This window comes from Chiloscyllium plagiosum, chromosome 2 (assembly GCF_004010195.1).
Source record: "Chiloscyllium plagiosum isolate BGI_BamShark_2017 chromosome 2, ASM401019v2, whole genome shotgun sequence".
NCBI lineage: Eukaryota > Metazoa > Chordata > Chondrichthyes > Orectolobiformes > Hemiscylliidae > Chiloscyllium > Chiloscyllium plagiosum.
The window spans coordinates 120,904,663-120,932,157 of record NC_057711.1 but is presented as its reverse complement, the minus strand read 5'-3'; the positions used below and the strand labels follow the sequence as shown (position 1 = coordinate 120,932,157).

General features: G+C 38.9%; 1 protein-coding gene across 1 annotated transcript in view; it reads right to left on the bottom strand.

Moving 5' to 3' along the window:
• Positions 1 to 27,495, bottom strand: part of cntln (centlein, centrosomal protein) — a 469,267-nt gene that overhangs the window by 54,643 nt on the left and 387,129 nt on the right. The window contains exons 22-24 of the mRNA XM_043717668.1: positions 22,598 to 22,724; positions 10,541 to 10,678; positions 8,189 to 8,374 (exon numbers count right to left, since the gene is read on the bottom strand). Coding sequence (XP_043573603.1) covers positions 8,189 to 8,374; positions 10,541 to 10,678; positions 22,598 to 22,724 — 451 coding nt within the window. The remainder of the gene's footprint in view (positions 1 to 8,188; positions 8,375 to 10,540; positions 10,679 to 22,597; positions 22,725 to 27,495) is intronic.

Genomic DNA, 27,495 nt, shown 5'->3' with positions numbered 1-27,495 from the left:
GAACACTGATGCAAAGTAATAATTCAGAATCTCACCCATTCTCTCAGGTTCGACACACAGCCTTCCTTCATTATCCTTTAATGGACCAATCCTTTCTCTAGTTACCCGCTTGCTTCTTATATAAGAATAAAATGCTTTGGGATTTTCCTTAATTCTACTTGCTAAAGCTATTTCATGACTCCTTTTAGCCCACTTGATTCCTCGTTTAAGACTTGTCCTACTTTCCCGATATTCCTCCAGGGCCCGTTCTGTTTTAGCTGCCTAAACCTTATGTACACTTCCCTTTTCCTCTTGGCTAGTCGTACAATTTCTCCTGTCATCCACGGTTCACGAGTCTCGCCCTTCCTATCCTTTGCCTTCAATGGGACATGCCTATTTTGCACTATCTTTAACCTATCTTTGAAAGCCTCCCACATATCAAATGTGAACTTCCCTTTAAATAGCTGTGTCCAATCCACATTTCCGAACTTCTGCCTAATTTTGATATAATTGGCCTCGGCCCAGTTTGGTACTCTTCCCTTAGGACCACTCTCATCTTTATCTACGAGTATTATAAAACTTATAGAATTGTGGTCACTGTTCCCAAAGAAATCCCCCGCTGCAACTTCTCCCACCTTTCCTGGCTCGTTCCCCAGTATCAGGTCCAATATGGCCTCTTCCTTTGTCGGACTTTGACATACTGTTCTAGAAAACTCTTCTGGAAGCTTCTTACAAATTCTACCCCATCCAGATCTCTGACGCTAAGTGTATCCCAGTCAATGTTGGAAAAATTAAAATCTCCCATCACCACTACCCAATTGCCTCTACATCTTTCCATAATCTGTTTACCTATTTGTTCTTCTACCTCACACTCACTATTGGGAGGCCAGTAATACAGCTCCAACAATGTAACTGCACCCTTCTTATTTCTCAGCTCCACCCCATAATGCCTCACTACCCAAGACCTCCATAGTGTCCTCCTTTAGCATAGCCGTGATATCATCCCTGACCAGCAATGCAACTCCACCCCCCCTTTTACTTCCCTTCCTGTCCTGTCTATATCCTGGAACATTTAGTTGCCTATCATCATGCCCTTCCTTCAACCAAGTCTCTGTGATTGCAATAACATCATATTCCCAGGCACTAATTCAAGCCCTAAGTTCATCTGCCTTACACACTATACTCCTTGCATTAAGTAGATGCATTTGGTCGAAGGGGTGCTGCTCAAGCAGACTACTTGGTCCTGACTTGTATCTTGCAGATTGTGGATAGGCTTTGGGAGCCAGCAGGTGAGTTACTCATCTCAGAATTCCCAGTCTCTTATCTGCTCTTGTATCCATGGTATTTGTAGGATGGCCCAGTTCAGCTTCCATCTGAGTTAACCCCTTGGATGCTGCGAGTGATAGATTCAGCAATGGCATTGTTGTGGGGTGCATGCCCTTATCACTTATCAGCACAAGATTGAAAATCCTCTGTTCTTCAACTTATGTCTTTCTCATCAAAACAATTTTCAGAAACACATTCTTTTTCTTCCAATGTCACTGGTTTCAACACGAGACACAGATGACTCTTTAAAATAATTATTGTTGAGATGCCACCAGTAATTAAATATTATTGAGTTGAGGAGACAAAGGTGGATATTAGTGTGGCCAGGTGACCCATGACCTTCAGGATTGTTACAGAAATATTTACATTTTTTTCACGGATATGGATAAAAACTTGCAACATGGAAGCCAATTTAAAACATAGCCGGATTCTGCAATCTGCAGACCTGGAACAAACAATATTCATGCAGACAATCAATTTCCATGAAAACTAGACAAGTCTGGAACTGCCTGGCCAATTGCTAACAGCTACAATGTTTCAGAACAAACCATTATTGACACCTCCAGTGAATCTGCTTTGTAAGAATACTACACAGGCTTGTTGGCACCTAGTTCAGCATGATAAGAACAGCTGAAGGTTCAAAACCATGTTCTGCCATCTCCAAATATGGGAAGTAGGCACCTCATTCGATCTTCCTGCCCCTGCCTGATGTTAATATTGGACACATGACACAGAATCTTTGAGAAGGGCACAAAGAGAAGGATAAGGCGGTCAATCTGGAGCCCCGGCTCACTCTACTTTTGCATCTTCTTCAATGGCAACTTCAGAAAGACCACCTCAGTGAGATGACCCAAAGGCTACAACCAGCTCTAGACAAGAGAGTAAGCTCAAATCAATGACAGCCTACCCCAAAGACTGAGGAAGTCTGTCCTTGTGTTATTGAATGTGAATTACTGGTTCTTTCAGCCAACAGTTCCAGTACAGTATTAGGGATCTGTGAATAGGGTGGAGCGAATACTTGAAAGCTTATCATCGCATCAGTTGTATAACATTTTGACCTTTTACTATAAATTCTGTGTCCTATGATTCTGCCCCATAGCTACCTGACAAAGGAGCAGCACTCCAAAAACTTGTATTTCCAAATAAATCTATCGGACAATAACTTGGCGGTGTGATTTTCAACTATGTCAGAAGTAGATAGCTACTGTATATTTGAAACTGTTAACTTTGAGACTTAAGACCTTTTACTGGAGAGATCTGTGAAGCAGTTGGTAGACTTTGGTAGAGTTTAATTAAAGTACAATAGTAGTCTGATAAATATAGTTTTCCTTGTTAAATTATTCAATAAAGTTGTGTTGGACCATCTCTGACTTTTGTCCCCTTTGTCTATCTCACTGTGGAATGTGCCTGAGTTGAAAAGTGCTCCTGCAGACTGCTCAAGGTTAGTCAGGGTATATTTATCCACCTTTCACTTCAGAACATTAGGTTGCTGTTTCATCATGATCTCACTGAACAGCAGGGCTAAATGGCCTATTCCTTTTAGCTCCTGGATTTTTATAAATGACTTTGATGAGGAAGTGGAAGGTGGGTTAGTACATTTGCCAATGACATGAAGGTTGGTGGAGTTGTGGACAGTGTGCAGGGCTGTTGGAGGTTGCAACAGGACATTGACAGGATGCAGAGCTGAACTAAGAAGTGGCAGATGTAGTTCAACCTACTAAAGTGTGAAGTGAATCATTTTGGAAGGTCAAATTTGAAAGCAGTTTACAGAGTTAAAGGCAGGATTCTAGGCAGTGTGGAGGAACAGAGGGATCTTGGAGTCCACGTCAATAGATTCCTCAAAGTTGCAACCCAAATTGATATCGTTGTTAAGAAGGCATGTGGTGTGTTGGCTTTCATTAGCAGGGGATTGAGTTTAAGGGCCACGCGTTTGTGCTGCAGCTCTGGAAAGCCCTGGTTAGACCACACTTGGAATATTGTATTTCAGTTCTGGCCAAGTCAGTAATAGGAAGTATGTGGAAACTTTAGAGAGGATGCAAGGAGATTTACCAGAATGCTGCCTGGACTGAAGGGCATGTCGTATGAAGAAAGGTTGAGGGAGCTCGGGCTTTTTTCATTGGAGCAAAGAAGGATGAGAGATGACTTGCTGGAGGTGTACAAGATGATGAGAGGCATAAAGTGGATAGCCAAAGACTTTTCTCCCCAGCAGAAATGGCTCTCATTAGGGTGCATAATTTTAAGGTGATTACAGGAAGGTTTAGGGGAGATGTCAGAGGTAGGTTCTTTACACAGAGTGTGGTGGGTGCGTTGAATGCACTGCCAGTAGTGGTAGTAGAGTCAGATGCATTCAGGCCATTTAAGCGACTCTTGAATAGGCACATGGATATTAGTAAAATGAAGGGTATGTAGGTTAGTTTGATCTTAGAATGGGATAAAAGGTTGGCAGAACGTCAAGAGCCAAAGGGCCTGTTTTGTGCCATACTGTTTTATGTTCTAAAAATGTCACATTTTTAGAACATAAGTTGAATAGGTTCTCTTGAGTTAAGGGATTAAAAGGGTAGTGAGCTTTTTACATTGGTGATTGAACCATTGGCGGAGGCCATTCATAGGGATCCCAATAGATCAGCTCCAAAAGTGGGGTCAAAATTACACAAGATTTCGTTGTATGCGGAGGTGTACTTTTTTTTGTCAAATCCAGCAGTTTCGGTGCCTTCCCTGATATAATGCATCAGTGCGTTTAGCGCCTTTTCGGAGTACAAGATTAATCTTGCTAAATCAGAGGCTATACCTATGGGTGGTTTTCCAAAGGTGCTAGGTCTTGAGGGTGAATGTCGATTTCCATTAAACTGGTCACAAGGGGGGGGTTTTGTGTATTTGGGCATATTCATTATTCCAGTTCTGGATCGATTGTTCAAAGCTAATTTTATTCAATTATTTGACAAAATCAAACAAGACATCAAAGATGGGAGGCGCTTCTGATCTTGTGGTTGGGTCAGATAGTACTTATTAAGATGAATATTCTCCCCTGTTTGTTACACCCTATACGGATACTCCCCCGATTTTCGATAAGCAAAAATTCAGGAGACTGAACAACTGGTTCAGCTCTTTTATTTGGCGTAGTAAGCGGCCCCTCATTAAATTAGCTAAATTGCAATTGCCTCACAGATTGGGGGGAGTGGATCTCCTGGACATTAAAAGCTACTAACAAAGCTTGATTTTATCCAACGTGAGTGCTTGGACTTGAGGGGACCCTCTTTCAATATGGTTAGATATCGAAACTTCCCAAGCAGGGTGTCCCCTTACTAGCTTGCTGTTTTTGGACAAAATGGGGACAGTTCAGGAATATTGCCATAACCCAATTGTTAAAGCTTGAAGGGCAATTCAGCAGATGGAAGGCAATACTGGCAAAACATCTTCACTTACACCTATAGTGGGTGTGGCGAGTTTCAACTGGGGATGATAGATTCAGGATTCAAACATTGGACAGCTAGGGGTGTGTCTTGCATGGGCAGTTTATTTGAGGGAGACACAATGATGTCTTTTGATCAGTTAGCCCGGAAATACGAGCTATCGAACAGGGACCTCTTTTGTTTTTTTCAAGTTAGGGATTTTATTCAAAAAAAGACTACACTTTTGACTGATCCCTACAAATCCGACATAGAGAGGAGGGTGCTCAGTGCTAAGAGTACACTTTCTGTCAGCACTTTATATCATCAATTGGATGGTGCCCCCTCAGTTGAGTTTGATTGATTCTGCAGGGTATGGGAGAGAGAGCTAGGTGTTGAGGTCTCCTCAGAGGTATGGGAGGATACTTGGGAAAATGCACGAAAGGTATCAATTTGCAATAGGACCCATGCTTTACAGTTGACGATTCCCCACAGGGTCCACTTGGCTCCAGACCTTTTGTCAAAATTTAAACCAGGGGTGTCTCCAACATATCCCAAGTGCAAGGTCGGTACCGGCACTTTTACCCATTGTCTCTGGTCCTGTGGTAGGCTTCAAACATACTGGAGGGCTGTGGTGGGTGCAATGGAATGGATTTTGGGTGTAAGGGTGGAGAAGGACCTGGTCTCTCTTCTTCTTGGCCTGCTCAGTTTGTTCCTTGCAGATGCGCATCACAAAAAACTTTTCAACATCCTCACTTTCTGCACAAGAAAGAATATCTTACTTGGTTGGGATCCGAAAACCCCCCAGGCCTGTTCGATTAGCAGAAGATTGTTATGGAACATATCCCCTTGGATTTTCTCACAGGTATGGTACACCACAAAACTGAGAATTTTTATAAGACATGGCAGCCCTTTTTGGAATACCTGGACACAGATTTATCTGCCACACTAATAAAGGCTTTTATATAACTGTAACGACTGTGCTTTACCAGTCCAATATCCAGAGAGGAGGAACTGCGAACATATGAGTGTTTTGTTTGACTGAGTTGAGTTATTACTATTTATTAGTTTGATGTTGGTTATTATTTATTTAGTTAAATAGTTAGTTGGGTTTTTTAAATATATATTTTCTATATATATCTATATATTTGTACGAGGGTTTTTTTTTACTTTTTTATGTTCTTTCTTTGTATTGTTTGAATTGTATTGTTTTGTATTTGTTGTAATATTAAAAAAAGCTATTTTTCAATAAAAATATATTCAGAAGAAAGGTTGTGAAAAACTGTAATTTATGGTCCCAAAAAGCCAAAACATTGAGAGTGGGGTCAGTTAAAAATCCCAAAACTGTACTCACTAGGGATTGTTGTGAGGTAAGGGTACAAAGGGATTTTCAACCAAGGATGTTAAATGGAGTTGTGATACACATTAGCTATGTTTTAATGAAAAGGCAAAACAGGTTTGAGGCGCTGATTTGCTTCCGACTGCTCCTATATCCTACGCAGGCCAGGGCCACAATGTGGCTTGATGAAGGGTCCTATGTAAACCATGAGCCTTTTGTACAGCACAAATGAGAATATTTTAACCTCCAATCAGAGGTTGGTTCTCATCTCCATATTTTCTTTTCGTTTGATCATCATTGCTCATTTAAATTATAAATTTATTGCTTTGGATTTTTGTTTTGAGATCCATGCTTCCTGTAGTGGCAACATATATTTTAAAAAAATGTTCACTTGCCTTGAAAAGACAGAGAGACAGAGTGTTCTAGCATCATTCTGAAAGGTCCTACAACGACTGATGTGGAAATGGACATTTCATAAAGGCACAGCAGGGAACAACAAACAGGTAATAATTTCATTCACATTGTTCAGGGGAACACAAAATTTGCTTTATTTATTATTTAACTAGTTGAATGATAGAACATAAAGTTTATACTCTAATAATGCAAATTGTCTAACAAATTATGAAATTATGGTTTTAAATTGTGTGAAATATGAATTAAACTTTATTTCTTCATATTTCCCAACTAGACTGTCATTTGAACATTCCTCACAAGACAACTAAAAGATTGTACTATTGAAATAGTCAATAATTCTCAAGTAGAAAACAATTCTTTTCTTCATATTCATTTGCAGTCTGACCCAGTTTTATGAATCCGCTTCTTTACCAACAAAATAAGATATAACTGTAGCTCTGGGCAAAACAGTCCCAGGTTTACCTATTAACAAAGCAGACTGCCCCCAAACAGCAAGATCTAAGCCATCCAGTTCATTAACAGCCACCCAAGCCTATTATTCTGTTTACTACTTAATAGATATTCACTGCCACAATTCTGCCTGGTGTGTGCGGAGATTCAATTTGACCAAATCCCAGGTGCCAAGTAATCCTGATGGAGATTAACTGAATTTATCTCAAATTTCTCCTGAAAAGCAACATAGTGAGCTGATCTCTTGATGTTTTTCATCTCATTTTGGTAATAAGAAAGGTAGAAGTATAGAAACTAGCAATTCATTCTTTCTCATTTCTTCTAACCAACACATACCTACCTCTGGCACAGCTGCATTCAGAAATCTTTAATCACTGGTAATACTGCTTGTTGAAAAGAGCGCATTAAGATTGAACCTGTAGTATTCAAGTTACGGGGACTGAAAGCTTGCAGCGCTGTTAAGAAATCCCAGTCATGATCAATATTTGAGAAGATTAAACACTCCTGAGTATTAAGTCTATCCATCACAGATTTAATGCATTCATATAGATCACTTGCATCAATTTATCTGAAATAAACTCAGTCGCTTTCTCTCTCTGTTTTACAAATGCATCAAATTTCTGTTTATTTTCATGTGATAACTGAATTAATGAAAACAAGCTTCTAGAATAATCTCAAGTATGCCTTCAAACAAAAAAAAATGAAGATGAATCTATAAACTGCTACAGTCTTTTAGTAATGAATTTGCATGTCATTGAGCTCTTTATACATTGTTGAATGTGGGGAATAATTGACTTGATTAGAAGTGTTTATGGACGGTTACATTATTTTAAGTCAACAAACCAACACCACTATGGCTCTCAACCATCACAAAGTGAAAGAATAGCTTCAATTACAAGCCTTTTTGCTAATATAATGTGTTCTTATAAAAGTATTTACTTTAACTCAAATTGTGAAATTTTGATTTCATACTTGAAGTATTTTATATGAGCAACTCTGTTGAGATACTTGAATTCAGTTGTAAGAATATTAATATTAGAAAGAAACATAACATTAATTGTGGTAATTCCAAAGAAACTGGAAATTGGTTTATACCTACATCTATTAAAATGAACATGCACTATGGCTTCAATCATGGAGGCAGCAAGTTACATTAATACAGAAACAAAATACTGAGGATGCTGGAAATCTAAAATTAAAACAGAAAATGCAAGAAATACTCAGTTGGTCTGGCAGCATTTGTGAAGAGAGAAACTTAATTTTGTAAGTCTGTGATATTCCATCAGAATATTACCTTTATGAATGTAATAAATTTATCCACTCTTTCATTAGCAACAGTGAGTTTCTTCTGAATGCCTGCTAGAGCCTGTTCACTTTGCATGGCCAGTCCATGCATCTGTTGTGATGCTGCTAACTCCAGTTCCGTCATTGCTGATTCAGCCTCAATCATTTTCCTTTTAAGATCATTCAGTTTCTGATTCTAGAATTCATGGAAAGAAAATAGACATGCATGTAAGATAAATATTTAAGTAACACACATGCAACAACATTGATGAATCATCAGTAGAAAGATTAAAAGTGTAATAAGACAATAAAGGTGATCCTCTTTTTGCTTTTCTGCCCGATTAATTAACTTCCAATTAAATGAAATTATAGCTTTTGATTGTGTAGTTTGCAAGAGTATGATTTGAAGAGAAAGATCAAAAACATAGCAGGGAACCACAATGTATTTGCAATAACAATCCTTTAATGCTTCTCCAGCGGTTATTGAATTATTTAATCATTACGAACATCAATAAGTTTGATACTCATGCTGTGGAGTGAGCAATTGTTAGAAAAAAGGTCTGAATGGCAGGAATTATGCTGACAATCTGTAATAATGCAAGTGGTACATGCATAGGTATAAAACAAATCAAGAACAATTTGTATGGAGAACAACAGACCCTTAAATGCATTAAAGATTGGAAATATAACAGAGCATCACACTCAGGATCCATGCAGCCTTTAGCATTTGAGGCAACTGTATAGTCACACTTGACCATAACTGTGCATAATACAGAGGCTGTTTGAAAATTATCCAAAAGAAATGGGCTGACAGAAAAATGTTATCAAATTTGTGAAAATTAAGGTGAAAAAAAGGAAGATTTGTTAAACTACATTATGCATGTTGAAAAGATTATATTATAATCAGAAAGAATCAAATTTGAGAAGAAACTCCCATATGTCAGACTTCAATAAGGCAGGATTTTCTTTTTGATGATAAAGCACATGGCTTTGATTTTATTACACTTTATACCAGAGAAAATTAGCATTCTATACTACAAACTTAATGATTCTAATGGGTATAGGCAACAGGATGGCATTCACAAAAATGTTGTGGAATTCCACTTCTTTACAAATCTCTTTGCATAACAAGGAAGCCATTTGGCCCATTGTGCCTGTTTTGGTTCTTCAAAAGAGCTATCCAATTAATTCCATTCTCTTGATCTTTCCGAATAACTGCAAATATTACAGTATTTCCTTTTGGAATTTCTTTTGTATGTTTGAATTGCTCATTTTAGAGAAAGTGAGAATCTAAAATGTTTTTAGGGTTGTGAAAATTAAGATATGTGGAAGAACTTGTGATGAGCACTCTATTAATGGTATGTTTTATTGTTTCAACACATTTACAAACAGCCAATTGGCACATTGTGATAATGTGGTCTGCAAAAGAATAAATCTGTCACATACTCAAAATCTATTATGAGCTCCAATGGAGTACCAGACTTATCCATTTCCTTTCCTCCCATTTCCAAAGGGTAGCAGAACAAATTTACATATTTTGAACGGGAAATTAGTTAAGTGAATAAAGATAACAGGCATTGTCATTAAGGATAAATAAGGAGCTTATAGTGGTAGCATGTTAGGAGTCAGTTGAAAGATCCACTCAGGTTCCTGTGCCAAGCCCCACAAATTCACTCTAAAAGCCTATGCAGACAGACTAATTTTATTTAATTCATTCCAAATTGCGTTCTTTGGTTTTCCTATCCCACATCTGGCAGGTTCACTTCAGCCCATCTGGAGACAGATATTCCTCAGTCTAACAGCCTCTTGTCAAATGCCAAGCCCCAGGTTGGGAGAAATGACAACTCCCTGCAAGATTTAAAGGATAGCTGAGGTCCATAAGTCCTGACAAAGCTGTTAGAAAGGACTGGGGTGAACTATGGCTCAGTCTTATTGGGACAATTTCCCAGTGAGATCCACCAGAGATGTTGCAGACTTATGAGTAGATATGAGATTTTGTGGTTTCAGGTTGGCAAGTAGCCTGAAGAGATGCAAGGCAAGTTTTGTTTCAATTTAGAAAAACTTTCAATCAGACTTTGCCTTAGCATAAAGACAAAAGCAATTTTTGTTTGAGTATTGAACGGTTAAAATCAAAGCTTTTTCAATTACACAATAATCAGAACGGATTCATTCAATTATGTATTTACGAATCAGACAAGGTTTTGCAGCAGAGGATTGCCCTGCATTAAGTTTATTTCAGACTCCAAATTCATCACCGAATGATAATTATAATTTGCCTCTGTCATAATATTATGTAGGTGATTGCTCTCAAATTTCAAATTCTACATCCTGATTAACTAGGCAGGGGTACAACCATCCTTACCTTTCTGTCCAATTCTCCAGTGGTTTTATGGTGCATTTCCTCAAAGGCTGATTTTTCTTTTGTCACAACATTAAGTCTTTGCTTTAGTGACTCTGTAAGTGCCTTTCTGGTAGAACCTTCTTCAGTCAGTATCCTTACCTTTATAAAAATCAAACATATAACTTCTCATTTACTAAAGCAACAGAATTATTGCATTTCAATTGTTATAGAAATGACTGAGCATAAAACATAAATGCTACACTGACAGAGCATTGGCAAAACAGGGTCACAAAAGATATTGCTTTATGGCACAATGCCTGTTACAGGAGAATGTGGCAAGAGTTGATTCATGACGGCATAACAAAGCCAAAGCCAGACATAGCCACAAATGGCCAAAAATAAGAACCGAAAGCAAATGAATAAAGAAAATCATCCTTCAGGTCAGTTTGTTATTTGCTTCCAGATACAGCTAAATATCAGGTTTTGCAGTCAGCTGACAGCCTAAAACCTGCACTAACTGAAGATGTCATCTCTGGCCAACATGAACAAAATTATTATAGTATGCTGTTATATGACATTCAGCATTGGATATGATACAAGTATTTTTACTAGATTTCTCACACATTTGAAATTAGGAGAGCATAATTCTAAATAATCTGAAGATTTTTCATCGGGAATGGTGCATATGTGTGTATGGATAATCACACAAGCAGCTATACTGCAGTTATCTTTTGAGTGCCACCTAACTGAAGTAAATGTGCTTTATCTGTTGCATGTGTAGAATGCTTTGGCTTGATCACTGCGATGCCTGCCTTGGTTTTAGGCTCAGGAGACACGAACTGAGTAATAGTCGGAAACAAAATGTATCTGACTAACATCGGTGAAACGTTAGACTTGTATGGAGCAGGGTTAAAAGGTAGCACTGAGTGAAACAGAATTCTGATACTACTTTAGTTAGAAATCTAGGATGTGCAGAGATCACAGTAAGATAGAATATCTATTATGCCGACATATAGTCCTCTGATTCTGAATCTAAATGGGGTAAGAGCAATATAGTCTTTCAGAGCAGTAGCTTAAGGCTCAAAATGAGAGTCTACATCTTGTGAGTTTGCATGTATTAGTAATGAATATCAATATTGAACCTGAGGTTCTTAGTGGCTTCCCTAATCCCAGTACAGATATATACATCCTTGAGGTACAACACAGCTATTTAGCTTCCGAGTTGTAATGATTGAATGATATGTAGGACGGCGACTATGTTAAAATTCTGTTTCGAACTGAAAGTATTTATACGTTTGTGGTCAAGAGCCAATCTAAAACATCCTTTTCTTCATACTATACATAAACATTTTTCTAAACCCTAGTTGTCATGGTAAGCCTTCATTGTCTCCCCTTTCCATTTGTAGGTTGATGCTTTCTGTCCATAGGGCATATATCACAGTATGTACTCACATACAAAATAGGAGCAGAACATGGTCAGTTGAACCTTGAAGCCTATTCCACCGTTTACTAAACTCATGGTTGATCCTCTACCTCAGAATCTTCCTGTACTACCCTCATTTCCCTTGATATCTTTCATATCAAAATATCCATCAATCTCTGACTTCAATACCCTCAACAACTGAGCATCCACATCTTGCCTCACAGCTTCAGTCTTAAATGCCTAATTAATTACTCTGAGATTATGACACACCAGTTGAGGAAAAACCTCTCAGCATCTATCCAGTCAAGTCCTTAAAAAATTTAAGTTTCAATAAGATGACTTTTCACTCTTCTAAATTCCAGGATTACGGGAGCAGGAGTATAGATCATTCAGTCCATCGAGCCTGCTTCACTCTTTCATTTAATTAATCATGACCATTCATCTACTCCTGTGCCTTTTTTTCTGCACTCTTTCCATATTCCTTTACATTGTTAGTATTTATAAATTTGTTAACCTCGACTTTAAGCATACTCAATGACTAAGCTTCCACAGTGGTAGAGGATTGCAAAGATTCACAACACTCTGAGCAAAATAAAATTCTCATCATGGTCCTAGTTGGTTTCTCGCTTATTTTGGAATTATGTCCTCTGGTTTCAAATTCACCAACTAGGGGAAACATCTTACTGTCATCTAACCTATCTGTCTTGTTAAGTATTCTGTAGGTTTCAATGAGGTCACTTCTCAATCTTCAAAACTCTTGAGAACACAGGCCCAGATTCCCCAATCTCTCTTCATAGGACATGCCTACCAACTCAGGAACAAATCTTGTGAACATGTGCTGCAGTCCCTCATTGGGAATATTATTGTTACTCAGGTACATTTGTGGGTGTGAATGATCTCAAGGCAAGCCTTCAGACTGCTTGGAGCAGTTGTGTGTGTTTGTTCCCTCTGTGCAGTAAAAATACCTGGAACCTGAAGAAAGCCAGTTTTTCTACAGTCAGTTACTGTAAGTTGTTGACCATAACCAGTAGCTAAGAGACTTTGTAGTTGGTCTAAAAGTTATCCTGTGCCTCCTGTGAGGAAGTGAAAAGACCTGGAGAAAGAACATTGAAGAACAGGAAATCCTGGAAAAGAACACCTCAATGGACACTGTGAACTGATGCTTTTGAACTATATTTGCCAGTATTCCTTTCCTGTACCTATAAAACCAATGTCTTTTGTCTGTCTATATATGCCTGTATATTTGTGCAGAAATTTTAAAAGGAACTTAGATTTTTAATTAGTAGAGTGATATGTTGATTGTTCAAAGCTGCCTGCTTATGATGAGAGTTTACTTATATGTAAAAAATAGTAGATCTTGTTAAATTCAGGAAGCTGTCAGTGTTTCTGTTAACCTGATTCCATCAGGCAGGTAGATCAGGGACTTGACATACTTTGATTAAATCATTAACTTTTGTGGTGACCGACAAAGGTCGTGTTACGTGAGCATCGGCATACTTTTCCAAGTGCATTGGAATAATGAGGAACCCAGATCCCTTTGTACATGTACACTTGCTAATATCTTAGCATTTAAGAAATAATCTGTACATCTGTTGCTTCCATCAAAGTAAAAAAGTAGAAAACCTTACATTTTTCCAAATAATATTCAACCTGCCATGTTCTTGTCCAGTTATCAAGTCTATCCAAATGCACTCAAATGCACTCGTCATCTCCCTCACAGCAAACATTTACTGCCCATCTCTAATTGCCCAGAAGGCAATTATGAGTCAACTGCATTGCTATGGGCCTGGAGTCACATCTAGGCGAGAGCAAGTATGCATAGCAGCTTTCTTCCTTAAAGGTCATCAGTGAAACAGATGAGTTTTTTTCTGACAGTTGACAATGGTTCCATGGTCATCATTAGTTAATTCCAGATTTTTAAAAAAAATTGAATTCCACCTTTGATGACAGGATTAAAATCTGAGTCCCCCGAGCTTAAGCTGTGTCTCTGGATTAATTATCTACCGATAATACCATTAGATCATCTCCTCCCCTTTAACTTCCATATTCCATTCTCCCTTTATCAGGTTCTTGGACTTCATTTGTATTCTAAAGTCCTTCCAATCCTTAGGTCTGCTACTATTTTGGCAACTTCATCAGTCTTTTTCTCTTTATTTCATATAACCCTCGACTTCTTATGTTAGCTACATAACCCATAACAATAACATCTGGTGCAGGTGGACCCACAATGCTGTTTGGGAGGGACTTCAAAGATTTTGACCCAGTGGAATTAAAAGAAAAGTGATTTATTTCCAAGTCAGGATGGTGAGGGCATGGAGAGGAATCTGCAGGTAGTCGCCTTCCCATGCATCTGTTGTCCTTGTGTTGGATAGTGATGGATTTGGAAAGTGCATTTAGGGAACCTTGGTGAATATTTGCAGTGATTCTTTACATTCTTAACTCTACTGGTAGTGGAGGGAATGAAGGTTTGTGGATGTGGTGTAAATTGACTGAGATGGTGTTATTGAAGCTGTACTCAACCAGACAAGTTGAGAGTATTCCTGACTTGTGCCTTTAAATGGTGGACAGGCTTTGAGGAGGCAGGAGGTGAGTCACATACACTGCAGGTTTCTTAGACTTGATCTGCTCTTCACAGAATCATTGAAGTTTTATTGTGCAGAAGCAGGCCATTCAGCTTATCGTCCCTGTACCAGCTCTTCAAATGAGCATCAATACTGGGTGCCAATTTCCTGCTTTTCTTCCCATTGTTTTGTAGATTTTTTTTATTTAAATAACTGTCCACACCTGTTTGAATGGCTCAATTAAATCCAACTCTTCCACACTTCTAAGCAGTGCATTCCACAATCAAACTACTCACTGAGTGAAAAAGGATTTTCCTCATATCACCTTCACTTCTTTTACGAATCACTTTAAATCGATACTCTCTTATTCTTGCTCCTTTTATAAGTGGGGGGCAGTTTTTCCTTATTTTGAAAATTTCTATCTGATCTCATCTTAGCCTTCTCATCTCCAAGGAGAACAATCGTAATTTGTATAATCCATCTTTATAATTGCAGTTTCTTATCCCTGGAATTTTCTTGAAAATTGCTTCTTTACCAAAAAAAAACTTTCTAATGCATTCACACCCTTCCTCTAAGGTTGCAACTAGAACTGTACACAATATTTCAGCTGAGGTCTAACAAGTGTCTTGTGCAAGTTCAATATTACCTTATCACATTTGTACTGTATGCCCCTATTAATAAAGGCAAAGATAGTGTATACTTTACTTACTACTCTCTCTGCCTATCCTCCCACTTCCAACGATGTATGCACATATATTCCTAGGTACCTCTGTTCTGCACTCCCTTAAGAATTGTAGCCCCTATTTTATATTTTACTTCAATGTTGTCCTTACCAAAATGCATCATCTCACATTTCTCTTCATTGAAATTCATGTCAACTATCTGCGTACTCCACCAACTTATCTTTATTCTATTGGAGTTCTATGCTGTCTTTGGTACAGTTTGCAATTCTTCCTGGGTTTTGTATTATCTGCAAGATTTGAAATTGTCACCTGCACATCAAGATCTAGATCATTAATCCACATCAGGAAAAGCAAGGTTCCCACTGTCGAACCTGGGGAACTCAACTACAAATCTTCCTCCAGCCTGAAAATATCCATTGACCATTACTCTCTTGTTACCTACCACTCAGTGAATTTTGAATCCAAGCTGCTGCTGACTCTTTTACTCTGTGACCTCTAGCCTTGCCCACGAGTCTGTTGTGCGGCATTATATCATTTGCATTCTGAAAATCCATGTATACCACATCAACAGCATTACCCTCATCGACCTTTTTGATACCTCTTCAGCAAACCAAACACAATTTCCCCTTTAGAAATCCAGGCTGACTCTTCCTAATCAACCCACTTGTTTTCTACATATCAACTAATACCATCTGTAATAATTGTCTCTGGAAGCTTACCCATCAATGAGGTTTAATGGACTGGTCTGTAATAGCCACGATATATAGCTACATACAAAAGGTTGGGCTTAGGACACTAGCATGAGGAAGTCCTCTTGTGATGTCTGGAGCTCAGATAGCTGACTTCTAATGACAACCATCTTCCTTTGTGAAAAGTGTAACTCCAACTAGCGGTGAATCTCCCCTGCTCCTCTACCAATTTTAATTGACTCTGATTTTACTGAGGGTCTTTGATGCCACAGTCAGTCAAATCCTGCTTTAATGTCAAGGCAAACACTCCATTCATCTCTGGAGTTTAGCTCTTAACAAGGTTAGGAGCAGTGACTCTGGTGGAACCAAAACTGATAGCCAGTAAGAAGGTTATTCTAAGCAATGCTGCTTGATTACACTGTCGATGACTCCTTCTATCACTTCACTGGCAATTGAGAATAGTCTGATAAACTGGTAATTGGCTGGGTTCGATTTGCATTGCTTCATGCATACTGGATATATTTGGGCAATTTTCCACATTGCTAGATACATGCCAACATTGTTCCTGCACTGGAACAGCTTGAGGCAGGGTAAGGCTAGACTGTAGTACTTGTTGTAGACAGAATTTTGTCAGGGCCTGCACACTTCACAGAATCCTTCAGCTGTTTCTTGATATCACGTGAAGTGAATCGAATTGGCTGAGGTTTGGCACCTGTAAAGCTGTGAACCTCTGGAGGAGTAGAACTTCTGGCTAAGATTGTTGCAAATGCACTCTTTTGCACTGATTTTCTGGGATCGCTCATCATTAAGCATGGGAATATTTGTGGAGCCTCCTCCTCCAGTGGCTTGTTTAGTTGTCTGCCAACATTTAGGACTGGATGACTCAGGGCCACAGATGTTAAATCTGATCAGGGTTGGCTGTGAAATTACTGAGCTCCATCTATCTCTCTGCTAATGCTGTATGATGTACAAATGATTCTGTGTTATTGTTTCACCAGACTAACGCCTCAATTTCAAGTATGCTTAATGCTGTTCCTGTCATACACTCCTGCACCTTTCTTTGAACCCGAATTGGCTTGACAACAATGAAAGTGTGGGGGATATGCTGGGCCATGAGGTTATGGGTTATATTGGAATAGAATTTTGCTGCTCCTGATGGCACACAGCACATTGTTGATGTCCAGTTTTGATTTGCTAGATCTGTTCAACATCCATCCTATTTAGCACAATGATAATGCCACACAATATGATGGAGGGTATCCTCAACGTGAAGACAGAACTTCATTTCCACACAGTGTGTGTGGTGGTCACTCCTATTGACACTATCATGGATAGATAGATACATCATCACAGGCAAATGGGTGAAGATGGGGTCAAGTTTGTTTTTACCTCACCACTTGCAGCAATCTCGCAGCTATGTGTTTTGGACGTGACCAACTTGCTAAGTAATGGTATTGCTGTGCCTTGCATGGTGACAGAAATTAAAGACCCTACCCCAACCCAGAGTACATTGTGCACTCTTGCCACTCTCAGTGATTCCTCCAAGTGGTGTTCAACATGGAGGAGTACTGGTTCATCAGCTGAGGGAAGGGAATTAAGTGGTAATCCCAGATTCTTCACCTGATTTCATGAGACTTCATGTGTCTCAGACTCAATGTTAACGACTCAAAGGACAACTCGCTCCTGACTGTATACCATTGTGCTGTGTCTGTTCTGCCAATAGGTCATGACATAATGAGTTATGTGATAATCTTGAAGACCGACACAATTCCTTGAGTATGACTATGTCAAGTTGTTGCTCGATTCATTTGTGAAATTACCATGGTGGAATGTGGAACCAGATTCTCATAACGTTACCTCAGTCTCTAGACTACACATGTAGCAACAATACCACTACACTGTTGTTTCCCCAGTCAATTTCCCAACCAACTCTCCTCTCATTGGGTATAATGTTGTTTTCCCCTTACGTTTCTTGCCATTTGGCCTGATGAATGCAAGATGAAATGTTTCGACAAAGTGTATTTTTTCAAGCAATACTAAACTTTCATATTACCAAATTATTCTTTGTTCAAAATGGCTATGATATCAGAACCAATATTTTCAACATGAACTATTACTCAAGTATTTATTGTGAATGTTTCACACAAATACAGGATATGTATCTTTTTCTTCCCAGTATCACCTCATCACTAATACCCCATTAACTTTGTTAAGATTTCTGTCTCCTCCCGGCCTACTCTGCCGACAACAGCCTCAGCATTTCTCATATTACCTTTGGATTTATTACTTCCTGAATACTCTCATGCATTTACTTATTTGTTTAGTGACAAGCAGGAACCATTTTTCCCCTCCCAAAAATATTCCATCACCGCAACATTTCTTTTCACTACCCACAGGTTTCATGTATTTTGGTGCTATTCAGTTTGTTCATCCACCCTGTAGACTTTGTCCTCATTCGCACAAGCAATGAGAACACTGTAACTGTTTGAAAAGGGCAAATGTCAAAACTCCTCCAGAAATGGCATCTGGAGTCTCCTTATTTAGCGGACTTTCAGTTACACCTTCCATCATATGACCAATAACCAGATTTGCACGACTACCTCAACAGTATGACTACCTTCTGACTCAAAGGGTTCAGGTAACCTATCTTCTTCCTGATTCCTCACAAGATCCGCACTCAGAATTCAGGTCAACAACTCTGATCCACATTTCCTCAAGATGCACAGAGTCATAGAATCATAGAGATGTACAGCACTGAAACAGACCCTTCGGTCCAACTCGCCCATGCCTAACCTAATCTAGTTCTATTTGCCAGCATTTGGCCTATATTCATCTGAACACTTCCTATTCCTTTACCCAACCAGGTGCCTTTTAAATGTTGCAATTATACCAGCCCCCACCACTTCCTCTGACAGCTCATTCCATACACGTACCACCCTCTGCGTTAAAAAGTTGCCCCTTTCGGTCCCTTTTATATCCTTCCCCTGTCACCCTAAACCTATGCCCTCTATTCTGGATTCCCCAACCGCAGGGAAAAGACCTTGTCTATTTCCCCTATCCATGCCCCTCAAGATTTTATAAACCTGTATGAGATAACCCCTCAGCCTTCGACGCTTCAGGGAAAACAGCCCTAGCTTATTCAGCCTCTCCCTATAGCTCAAATTCTCCAACTCTGGCAACATCCTTGTAAATCTTTTCCGAACTCTTTCAAGTTTCACAACATCTTTCCGATAGGAAGGATACCCAGAATTGCATGCAATATTCCAAAAATGGCCTAACCAACATCCTGTACAGCCGCAACATGACCTCCTAACCCCTATACTCAATACTCTGACCAATAAAGGAAAGCATACCATATGCCTTCTTCACTATCCTATCTACCTGCGACTCTACTTTCAAGAAGCTATAAACCTGCACTCCAAGGTCTCTTTGTTCAGCAACACTCCCTAAGACCTTACCATTAAGTGTATAAGTTCTGCTAAGATTTGCTTCCCAAAATGCAGCACCTCGCATTTATCTGAATTAAACCCCATCTGCCACTGAATTGCTGAAGATGTTTGTCTGGGATTGCAATACTTCCCACAATTCCCATATGTTACAACTGCAGCACACTACCTGATTTGGGATCTCTATCAAATATTGTGTGGTTAATTAATTATAAACTAAACAGAATTTCATAGCTCTGAAATGGTATGTTATTACAAATTATCGTAGAATGTAAACTGTAATCTATGGCCAGTATATTTTCTCCCCTTGGCCTTATACTTCCTGCCAGTAGGAACGATCCCAACCAGAAGAATAGCTTTGGGAAAATTGCTTCCAATCTTTCTCATCTCTGATTATGTGATTGTCCTATATTTTAGAACATAGAACATAGAAAAGTACAGCACAGAACAGGCACTTCGTCCCACGATGTTGTGCCGAGGACTATTCCTAATCTAAAACAAAATAACTTAACCTATGCACCCCTCAACTCACTGCTGTCCATGTGCATGTCCAGCAGTTGCTTAAATGTCCCTAATGACTCTGCTTTCACCACCACCGCTGGCAACACATTCCATGCATTTACAACTTTCTGATGCCTCCTCTATACCTTTCTCCTAATATCTTAAAACTATAACCCTTCATGCCAGTCAATCCTGTCCTGGGGAAAAGTCTCTGGCTATTGACTCTATCCATCCCTCTCATTAACTTGTATAACTCGATCAGGTCACCTCTCTTCCTCCTTCTCTCCAGAGAGAAAAGTCCGAGCTTAGTCAACCTCTCTTCGTAAGACAAGCCCTCCAGTCCAGGCAGCATCCTGGTAAACCTTCTTTGCACCCTCTCCAAAGCCTCCATATCTTTCCTATAATAGGGCGACCAGAACTGAACACAATATTCCAAGTGTGGTTTCACCAGGGTCTTGTAGAGCTGCAGCAAACCTCACGGCTCTTAAACTCGATCCCCCTGTTAATGAAAGCCAAAACACCAAATGCTTTCCTAACAACTCTGTCGACTTGGGTGGCAACTTTGAGGGATCTATGCACTTGAACACCAAGATCCCTCTGTTCCTCCACACTGCCAAGAATCCTGTCTTTAATCCTATATTCAGCATTCAATTTCAACCTTCCAAAATACATCATTTTGCATTTTTCCAGGTTGAACTCCATCTGCCATTTCTCAGCGCAGCTCTGCATCCTGTCTCTGTCATGCTGCAGCCTGCAATAGCCCTCGATACTATCAATGGCACCTCAAACCTTGTGTCATCGGCAAATTTATTAACCCACCCCTCAACCTCCTCATCCAATTCATTTATGAAAACTACAGAGGTCCAAGAACAGAGCCCTGCGGGACACCATTCACCACTGACCTCCAGGCAGAATACCTTCCATCTACAACCACTCTCTGCCTTCTGTCAGCCAACCAATTCTGAATCCAGACAGACAAATCTCCCTGACTTTATGAACGAGCTTGCCATGGGGAACCTCATCAATTGCCTTGCTGAAGTCCATATACACCATATCCACTGTATGGCCTTCGTTAACCTGTCTCGTCACCTCCTCAAAGAACTCAATAAAATTTGTGAGGCACAACCTGCCCCTCACAAAGCCATGCTGACTGCCTTTAATCATGCTATGCTTTTCCAAATAGTCATAAATCCTAGCATGTTTTGAGAAGATTTGTAGCTCAGGATGAGGTTGTGAATGTAGGTTTGCTAGCTGAGCTGGAAGCTTCGTCCAGAGGCTCATTGAAGATGTTACCTAGTATGATGATGAAACGTCTGAAAATGAACCTTCCAGCTCAGCGAGCAAATCTACATCCAGGAGTCATATATCCTATCCCTCAGAATTCTTTCCAAAACCTTGCTGACCACAAACGTAAGACTGACTGGTCTGTAATTACCAGGGATTTTCTTATTCCCCTTCTTGAAAACAGGAACAACATTTGCCTCCTTCCAATCCTCTGGTACAACCCCCATGGAGAGTGAGGAAGCAAACATCTTCACCAGCGGCTTAGCAACCTTCTTTCTCGCCTCCCGGAGCAACCTAGGATAAATCTGGTCTGGCCCGAGGGAATTATCAATCTTAAATTTTGCACTTTCCATAACGAAATGACAAAGATCGGTAAAACAGAGGAAATAGATAGATAGATAGAGTGTACAGCATGGAAACAGACCCTTCGGTCCAACCTGTCCATGCCGACCAGATATGCCAAACCAATCTCGTCCCACCTTCCAGCACCCAGCCCATATCCATCCAAACCCTTCCTAATCATATATCTATCTAAATGCCTTTTAAATGGTGCAATTGTACCAGCCTCCATCATTGCCTCTGGCAGCTCATTCCATATACGTACCACCCTCTGTGTGAAAAAGTTGCCCTTTAGATCTCTTTTATATCTTTCCCCTCTCAGCCTAAGCCTGTGCCCTCTAGTTCTGGACTCCCCGACCCCAGGGCAAAGACCTTGCCTATTTACCCTATCCATGCCCCTCATAATTTTGTAAACCTCTATAAGGTCACCCCTCAGCCTCCGATGCTCCACGGAAAACAGCCCCAGGCTGTTCAGCCTCTCCCTATAGCTCAGATCCTCCAACCCTGGGAACGTTCTTGTAAATCTTTTCTGAACCCTTTCAAGTTTCACAACATCTTTCCGATAGGAAGGAGACCAGAATTGCACGCAATATTCCAACAGTGGCCTAACCAATGTCCTGTACAGTCGCAACATGACCTCCCAACTCCTGTACTCAATACTCTGACCAATAAAAGAAAGCATACCAAACACCTACTTCAACATCCTATCGACCTGTGACTCCACTTTCTAGGAGCTACGAACCTGCACTCCAAGGTCTCTTTGTTCAGCAACACTCCCTAGGACCTTACCATTAAGTGTATAAATCCTGCTAAGATTTGCTTTCCCAAAATGCAGAACCTCGCATCTATCTGAATTAAACTCCATCTGCCACTTCTCAGCCCATTGGCCATCTGATCAAGATCCTGTTGTAATCTGAGGTAGCCTTCATCGTTGTCCACTACAACTCCAATTTTGATGTCATCTGCAAACCTACTAACTGTACCTCTTATGCTCACATCTGGAACTAAATCACACCATTCATTATGGCAAATGATTGCAGAAAAGATTTTGTTTAAACTTACAAGGCAAGTTTTAAAATATGGTCTTGCATCTTTGAGCAAACCAAAAAAATGCCCAATTTTTAAATCAAGAAACTTAATAACAACAATTACCTTCTTTTCCATATCTTCCAACAATCCTTTATACATTTTATCATTGTCCTGATTTGTTTTCAGTTTTAACTTAAAATCTTCCACTAGCTGTCGTTTCATGCTGATATCTCTTTCCATACGTCCAATCCTGCAGAGAAATACAACAAAGTTAAAATCCAACATGCTAAAGACAAGTTCAGGTAATACTTACAAATATTTTTGCAAAATTGATACAAACACAATCAATATTTATATAACAATTGGAGTGCATGTGTAATTTATGTGGAAAAAATATGCAAGTAATCAAACAATCTTTTGTCTATTAAAACCTAAAATGGTAGAAATAGCAGGTCAAATAGCATCCGTTGAGAAAAATGAATGATCATCAGCCTGAAATATTAATTCTTTCTCTCCTCACATGTTTTCTGACTTGCTTAGTATTTCCATCAATTTTTGTTTTCATTTAAGATTTCCAGCATCCACAGAACTTTGCTTCTGCATGTTTGAATATAATACTTTTCATTTTATAAATGTACCTATATTCCACATAATTTGTTTGCATGCAATTAATATATGACTTGAAAGGATATTTCTCTCATGGGAGAGTCTAGGTCTAGGCAGCACTGTCACAGAACAAAGGGGCATGAATTTAAGGTTGAGATGAGTAGGAATTTCTTCTCTCAGAGACCTGTGCGTCTTTGGAACATCTTGCCTCAGAATCCTACGCAGGCAGAGGTACATTTACAGCTGAGATAGATATGATTCTTGATCAGTAGAGAAATAAAGAATAAAGGAAAATGAACGCAACGATTGTCGGATCAGCCATGATCTTATATGGCAGAGCGGGCTTGAGGGACCAAATGGCCAACTCCTGTTCCTATTACTTATTATTTTAAACTGAAGTGTGACACCTCCAAAAATCCCTTTATTTGTGCTGCAACAATTTGAAATAAGCTTTTAAAAACTGTTTCCTTGCTGTCAAACAAAGATAAAAGATTTTGCCATGAAAATGAGTCACATGAAATGAACATATGAAATGTACATAGTTGATTCAAGCAGCATTTTATGGGTGAAGTTCTTTTTAAATTGATGTTATCCCTTAAGGAAAGGAAATATATTTCATTAAATTTTACATTTTTAATGTGTTCAGATATATAGTCCAATAAATCCCTTTGCCACAAGGCCTGTTAGTCAAAGAACTAGCCATAAATAGGATAAAGAGCAATCCGGTCAATGTAGAATTAGTATTATACAAATTAGGCACAAGGTAAGATATGAAGATAAAACAAAGTCCTACATTCTTGGAAGCTGCAGTAACTGTTCTGCTATATTATTGGGGATGGTGGGTGCCCATGGCTCATACATCAGTGCAGTCCAATTAAATTTCTCAAATGAATTCTTCAAAACCAAGTAAAGCATTTGAAAACTGTGTTCTGTGCATACTTCCATCAACTTATAAGTTGATCATTGGCCATTCCCTTCTACAACCTGACTGAAAAAGTAAACACTGCTCTAATAAACATGCAATTGTGACTACTGCTTGAAAGATATTTTCAAGAAACAAGCTCTGCAATCTCAAAGCAGCTTCAAGGGTCAAGAATCCACAGTATAAATTAATCATTAATTTGGCATTAACTCTCAATATTAATCAGACAGACTTCAGACTGCCTTCAGGCTTTCCTCACAATGCCCACATGGGAGGTAGGTGCACTGTTCTCACAGTGAAATGTGGGGTGCTTTCAAACACCCAGCTAGGTTATGCTTGATGCTGGCATTTGGTTCCAGAAGTGGAACACTGTCCTACTTTCCAGTTCAAGATTCCCTCACAATGACCATAGTGATAACACAAAGGAATGATTGAAAACCATAATAAGCTTCAGACAAATTATTTTAATATTATACCCACTTGGTAAGTTCAATGTTCTGATTATCCATTGAGATTTGAGTTGTAGGGTGTAACAAGAAATTACACATTTCTAATGTGTATAATATATTAATAAACATCTAAATTTGAGGAACTTAACTGAAAACAAGAGATAGCCTACCATTCAGAATGGAAATTTGAGGGAGAAGATTAAAATATTAAAATGTTGAAAAAAACCTGCAATCAGCTTCTAAGAATTAAATATATTTCTACCACATAAACTGCAATTCTTCATAATGAATCATGATTCATTTGAATAAAGAGTGAATTGAATGATTAAGTTAATTCTTACCAATAACATATAATTCAACAATGACATAATGTCACGGCATAACTCACTGGGAACTCAAAGGACATAGAATGTTCTTGTATTGGTGCAAACTATTGAACTATAAATAATGTGCCTACATGTCCATCCATTTGGAGGATGGCCTGCTTAGTTATACAAGTTTTCAACCTCTTACCCTCTCCACTAACACCTGGAAGACTCTATACTTCCAGCTCTGTAATATTGCCCATATCTGCCTCAGCTCCTTGTTGGAGAAATCTTTATTCACAACTTCTTGTTACCACACTCAATAATTACCAATATCTGTTGGTCATCTTCTACCCATTCATAAACTTGAGCTCATCCAAAGCTCCTCTGCCCAAACCTGAAAGAGACCAAGTCCTAGTCACTCATCACTCCTATACTCAATGGCCTACAATAACTGAGAGATAAGCAACACCCTGATTTTAAAATTCTTATCTTTTTTTTCCTGCTGTGGATTCTCCTTTCCCTGCTTCTGTAACTCTTTCAACCTTACAATCATTTAGGTTATTTGAGCATTGTGCAAGAATCATAATTGGACAATCTAATGTATTGATAGACAGCTAGGGTTTTTCTGAATATATAAAAAGGAAGGGAGAAGCCAAAGTGAACATAAGCCCCTTAAAGAATGATGCTGGGAAAATAATAATGGGGAACTAGGAAATGGAAGAGAAGCTGATTGAATACTTTGCATTAGACTTCAAGGTAGAAGACACTAACAACATTTTAAAACAAACAGAGAGGAAATAAATACAATCACAATCAATGTCACTAGAAAAAAAGTGCTAGAGAAATGAATGGGCAAAATATCATTCAAACCCCTGGACCTAATGGGATGTAACCTAGATATTAACAAAAGTAACTCCAGAGCTAAACTGTCTCATACCTTGATGCTTCAGCCACTCTTGCAGAACCATAACATTTTTAGACAGACATTTTACAACCTTCATTTAAAATCCCAGACATTGTATCATCTTTAATTACAAAATAGACATGTGATTTCAATTCTTACCACTCTCAAAATTAACTGAAAACTTAATAAACATCATGAAACAGCCAATACAAATGACTCTGAAATGCAAAGATTTAAGTAAGTCAGGCCTGGAAAATCAGTGTTACTTTGCCTGGCTATGCCAGAGGGAGAAAATTCACTCTATCATCATTGAACTAACGTTCAACTAGAGTCTGTTTCACAAAGTCAGATCAATTCAGGCAATTGTAGTTATTACCAGTCAGAACTAATTAAACATAGGTGAAATTGAAGATTTTAGGATACAGCTGACAACAAAATGTGGTCCTGAGGGAAGAAAATGCTGACAAGCTATGAAACAGAGTTACGGGAGAGTAGAATGTCCATTTAAGAACTAACATGATATTCAACATGCCCCAGTGTGGGTCCCATGGCTTTGTCATATGGGTCATATGATTAAAAGGCTAGACCTTTACAACAGAAAAAATAGAAAACCAATGAGAAAATAACAGGAATTGGGTGTCTGAAGTTTTGTGTTCTTGCCATTCACAGGCATAAAGGTTCAAAAATTCAGAATGTAATCCTTAGATTATTGTATTTGTTTTAAAGGGTATTGATTTCCTGGGAAAATATTGCTGTGGAGAGGTAAGAATCAAAGACTGCTCACAAAGATATCACTGGAGAAGGAAGTAAATGGGCTGCAGGAAATTGTGAGAGTGTTCTCTGGAAAGGGAAAAGATCCAGGGTTAAAACTGGCTATAAGCTTATTTGGTCCAAATAAGAATATGTTTCATTGCTAGCCTGCAGGTTAGCTTACTTTATTCTTTTTGAAAAGTGACATAATTTCTGCAATTGATGAGAACATAACAGAAAGTAGGATTATGTTGATTATTGAAGCCTTTCTGGCATACTATTGCAAGCATTTGATAATAATTACATACAAGAATATAGCATTGTACTCATGACGGGTTTTTGAAAGAGTGAACCAATTAGACCCATTTCAATGCTCTTTCCCCACTGCCTGTAAATTTTCTTTACTTCAAGTATTTATCCAATTTATTTTTGATTACTTTTGAATCTGGTTCCTATCAGACAGAACAGAGCAGATCACAATGTGAGCTGTTATTTGAATAGAATATGTACTTTTCATTCCCTTGAACTTGTTAGAAGTTACTTAAAACACATGGATCTTTCATTTCACAGTATGTTTTCAAGATTAAAAGCAACAGCAACAGCTTTGGGACCACACAAACACTTCAGCCAGGTGAAATTAAATCTGTCAGAACCTTGTATTTGAGGTTTTTCTGAGAGTGTACAATGCAGTGCATAATCATTCAACTACATTATAGAACATAGAACAGGTCAGCACAGTACAGGCCCTTCAGCCCCGATGTTGTGTCAAGCATTTATCTTAATCTAAGATCAACCTAACCTATACATCCCTCAACTTACTGCTGTTCATATGCTTATCCAGCAGCCGATTAAATGTCCCTAATGTCTTTGACTCTATTACCACTGCTGGCAGTGCATTCCACACACCCACCATACTCTACTGACATCTTCCCTACACCATCCTCCAATCATCTTAAAATTATGACCTCTCGTGACAGCCATTTTTGCCCTGGGGAAAAGACTCTGGGTATCTACTCTATCTATACCTCACTTTATCCTGTACACCTCTATCAAGTCACCTCTCTTCCTTCTTCTCTCAAGTG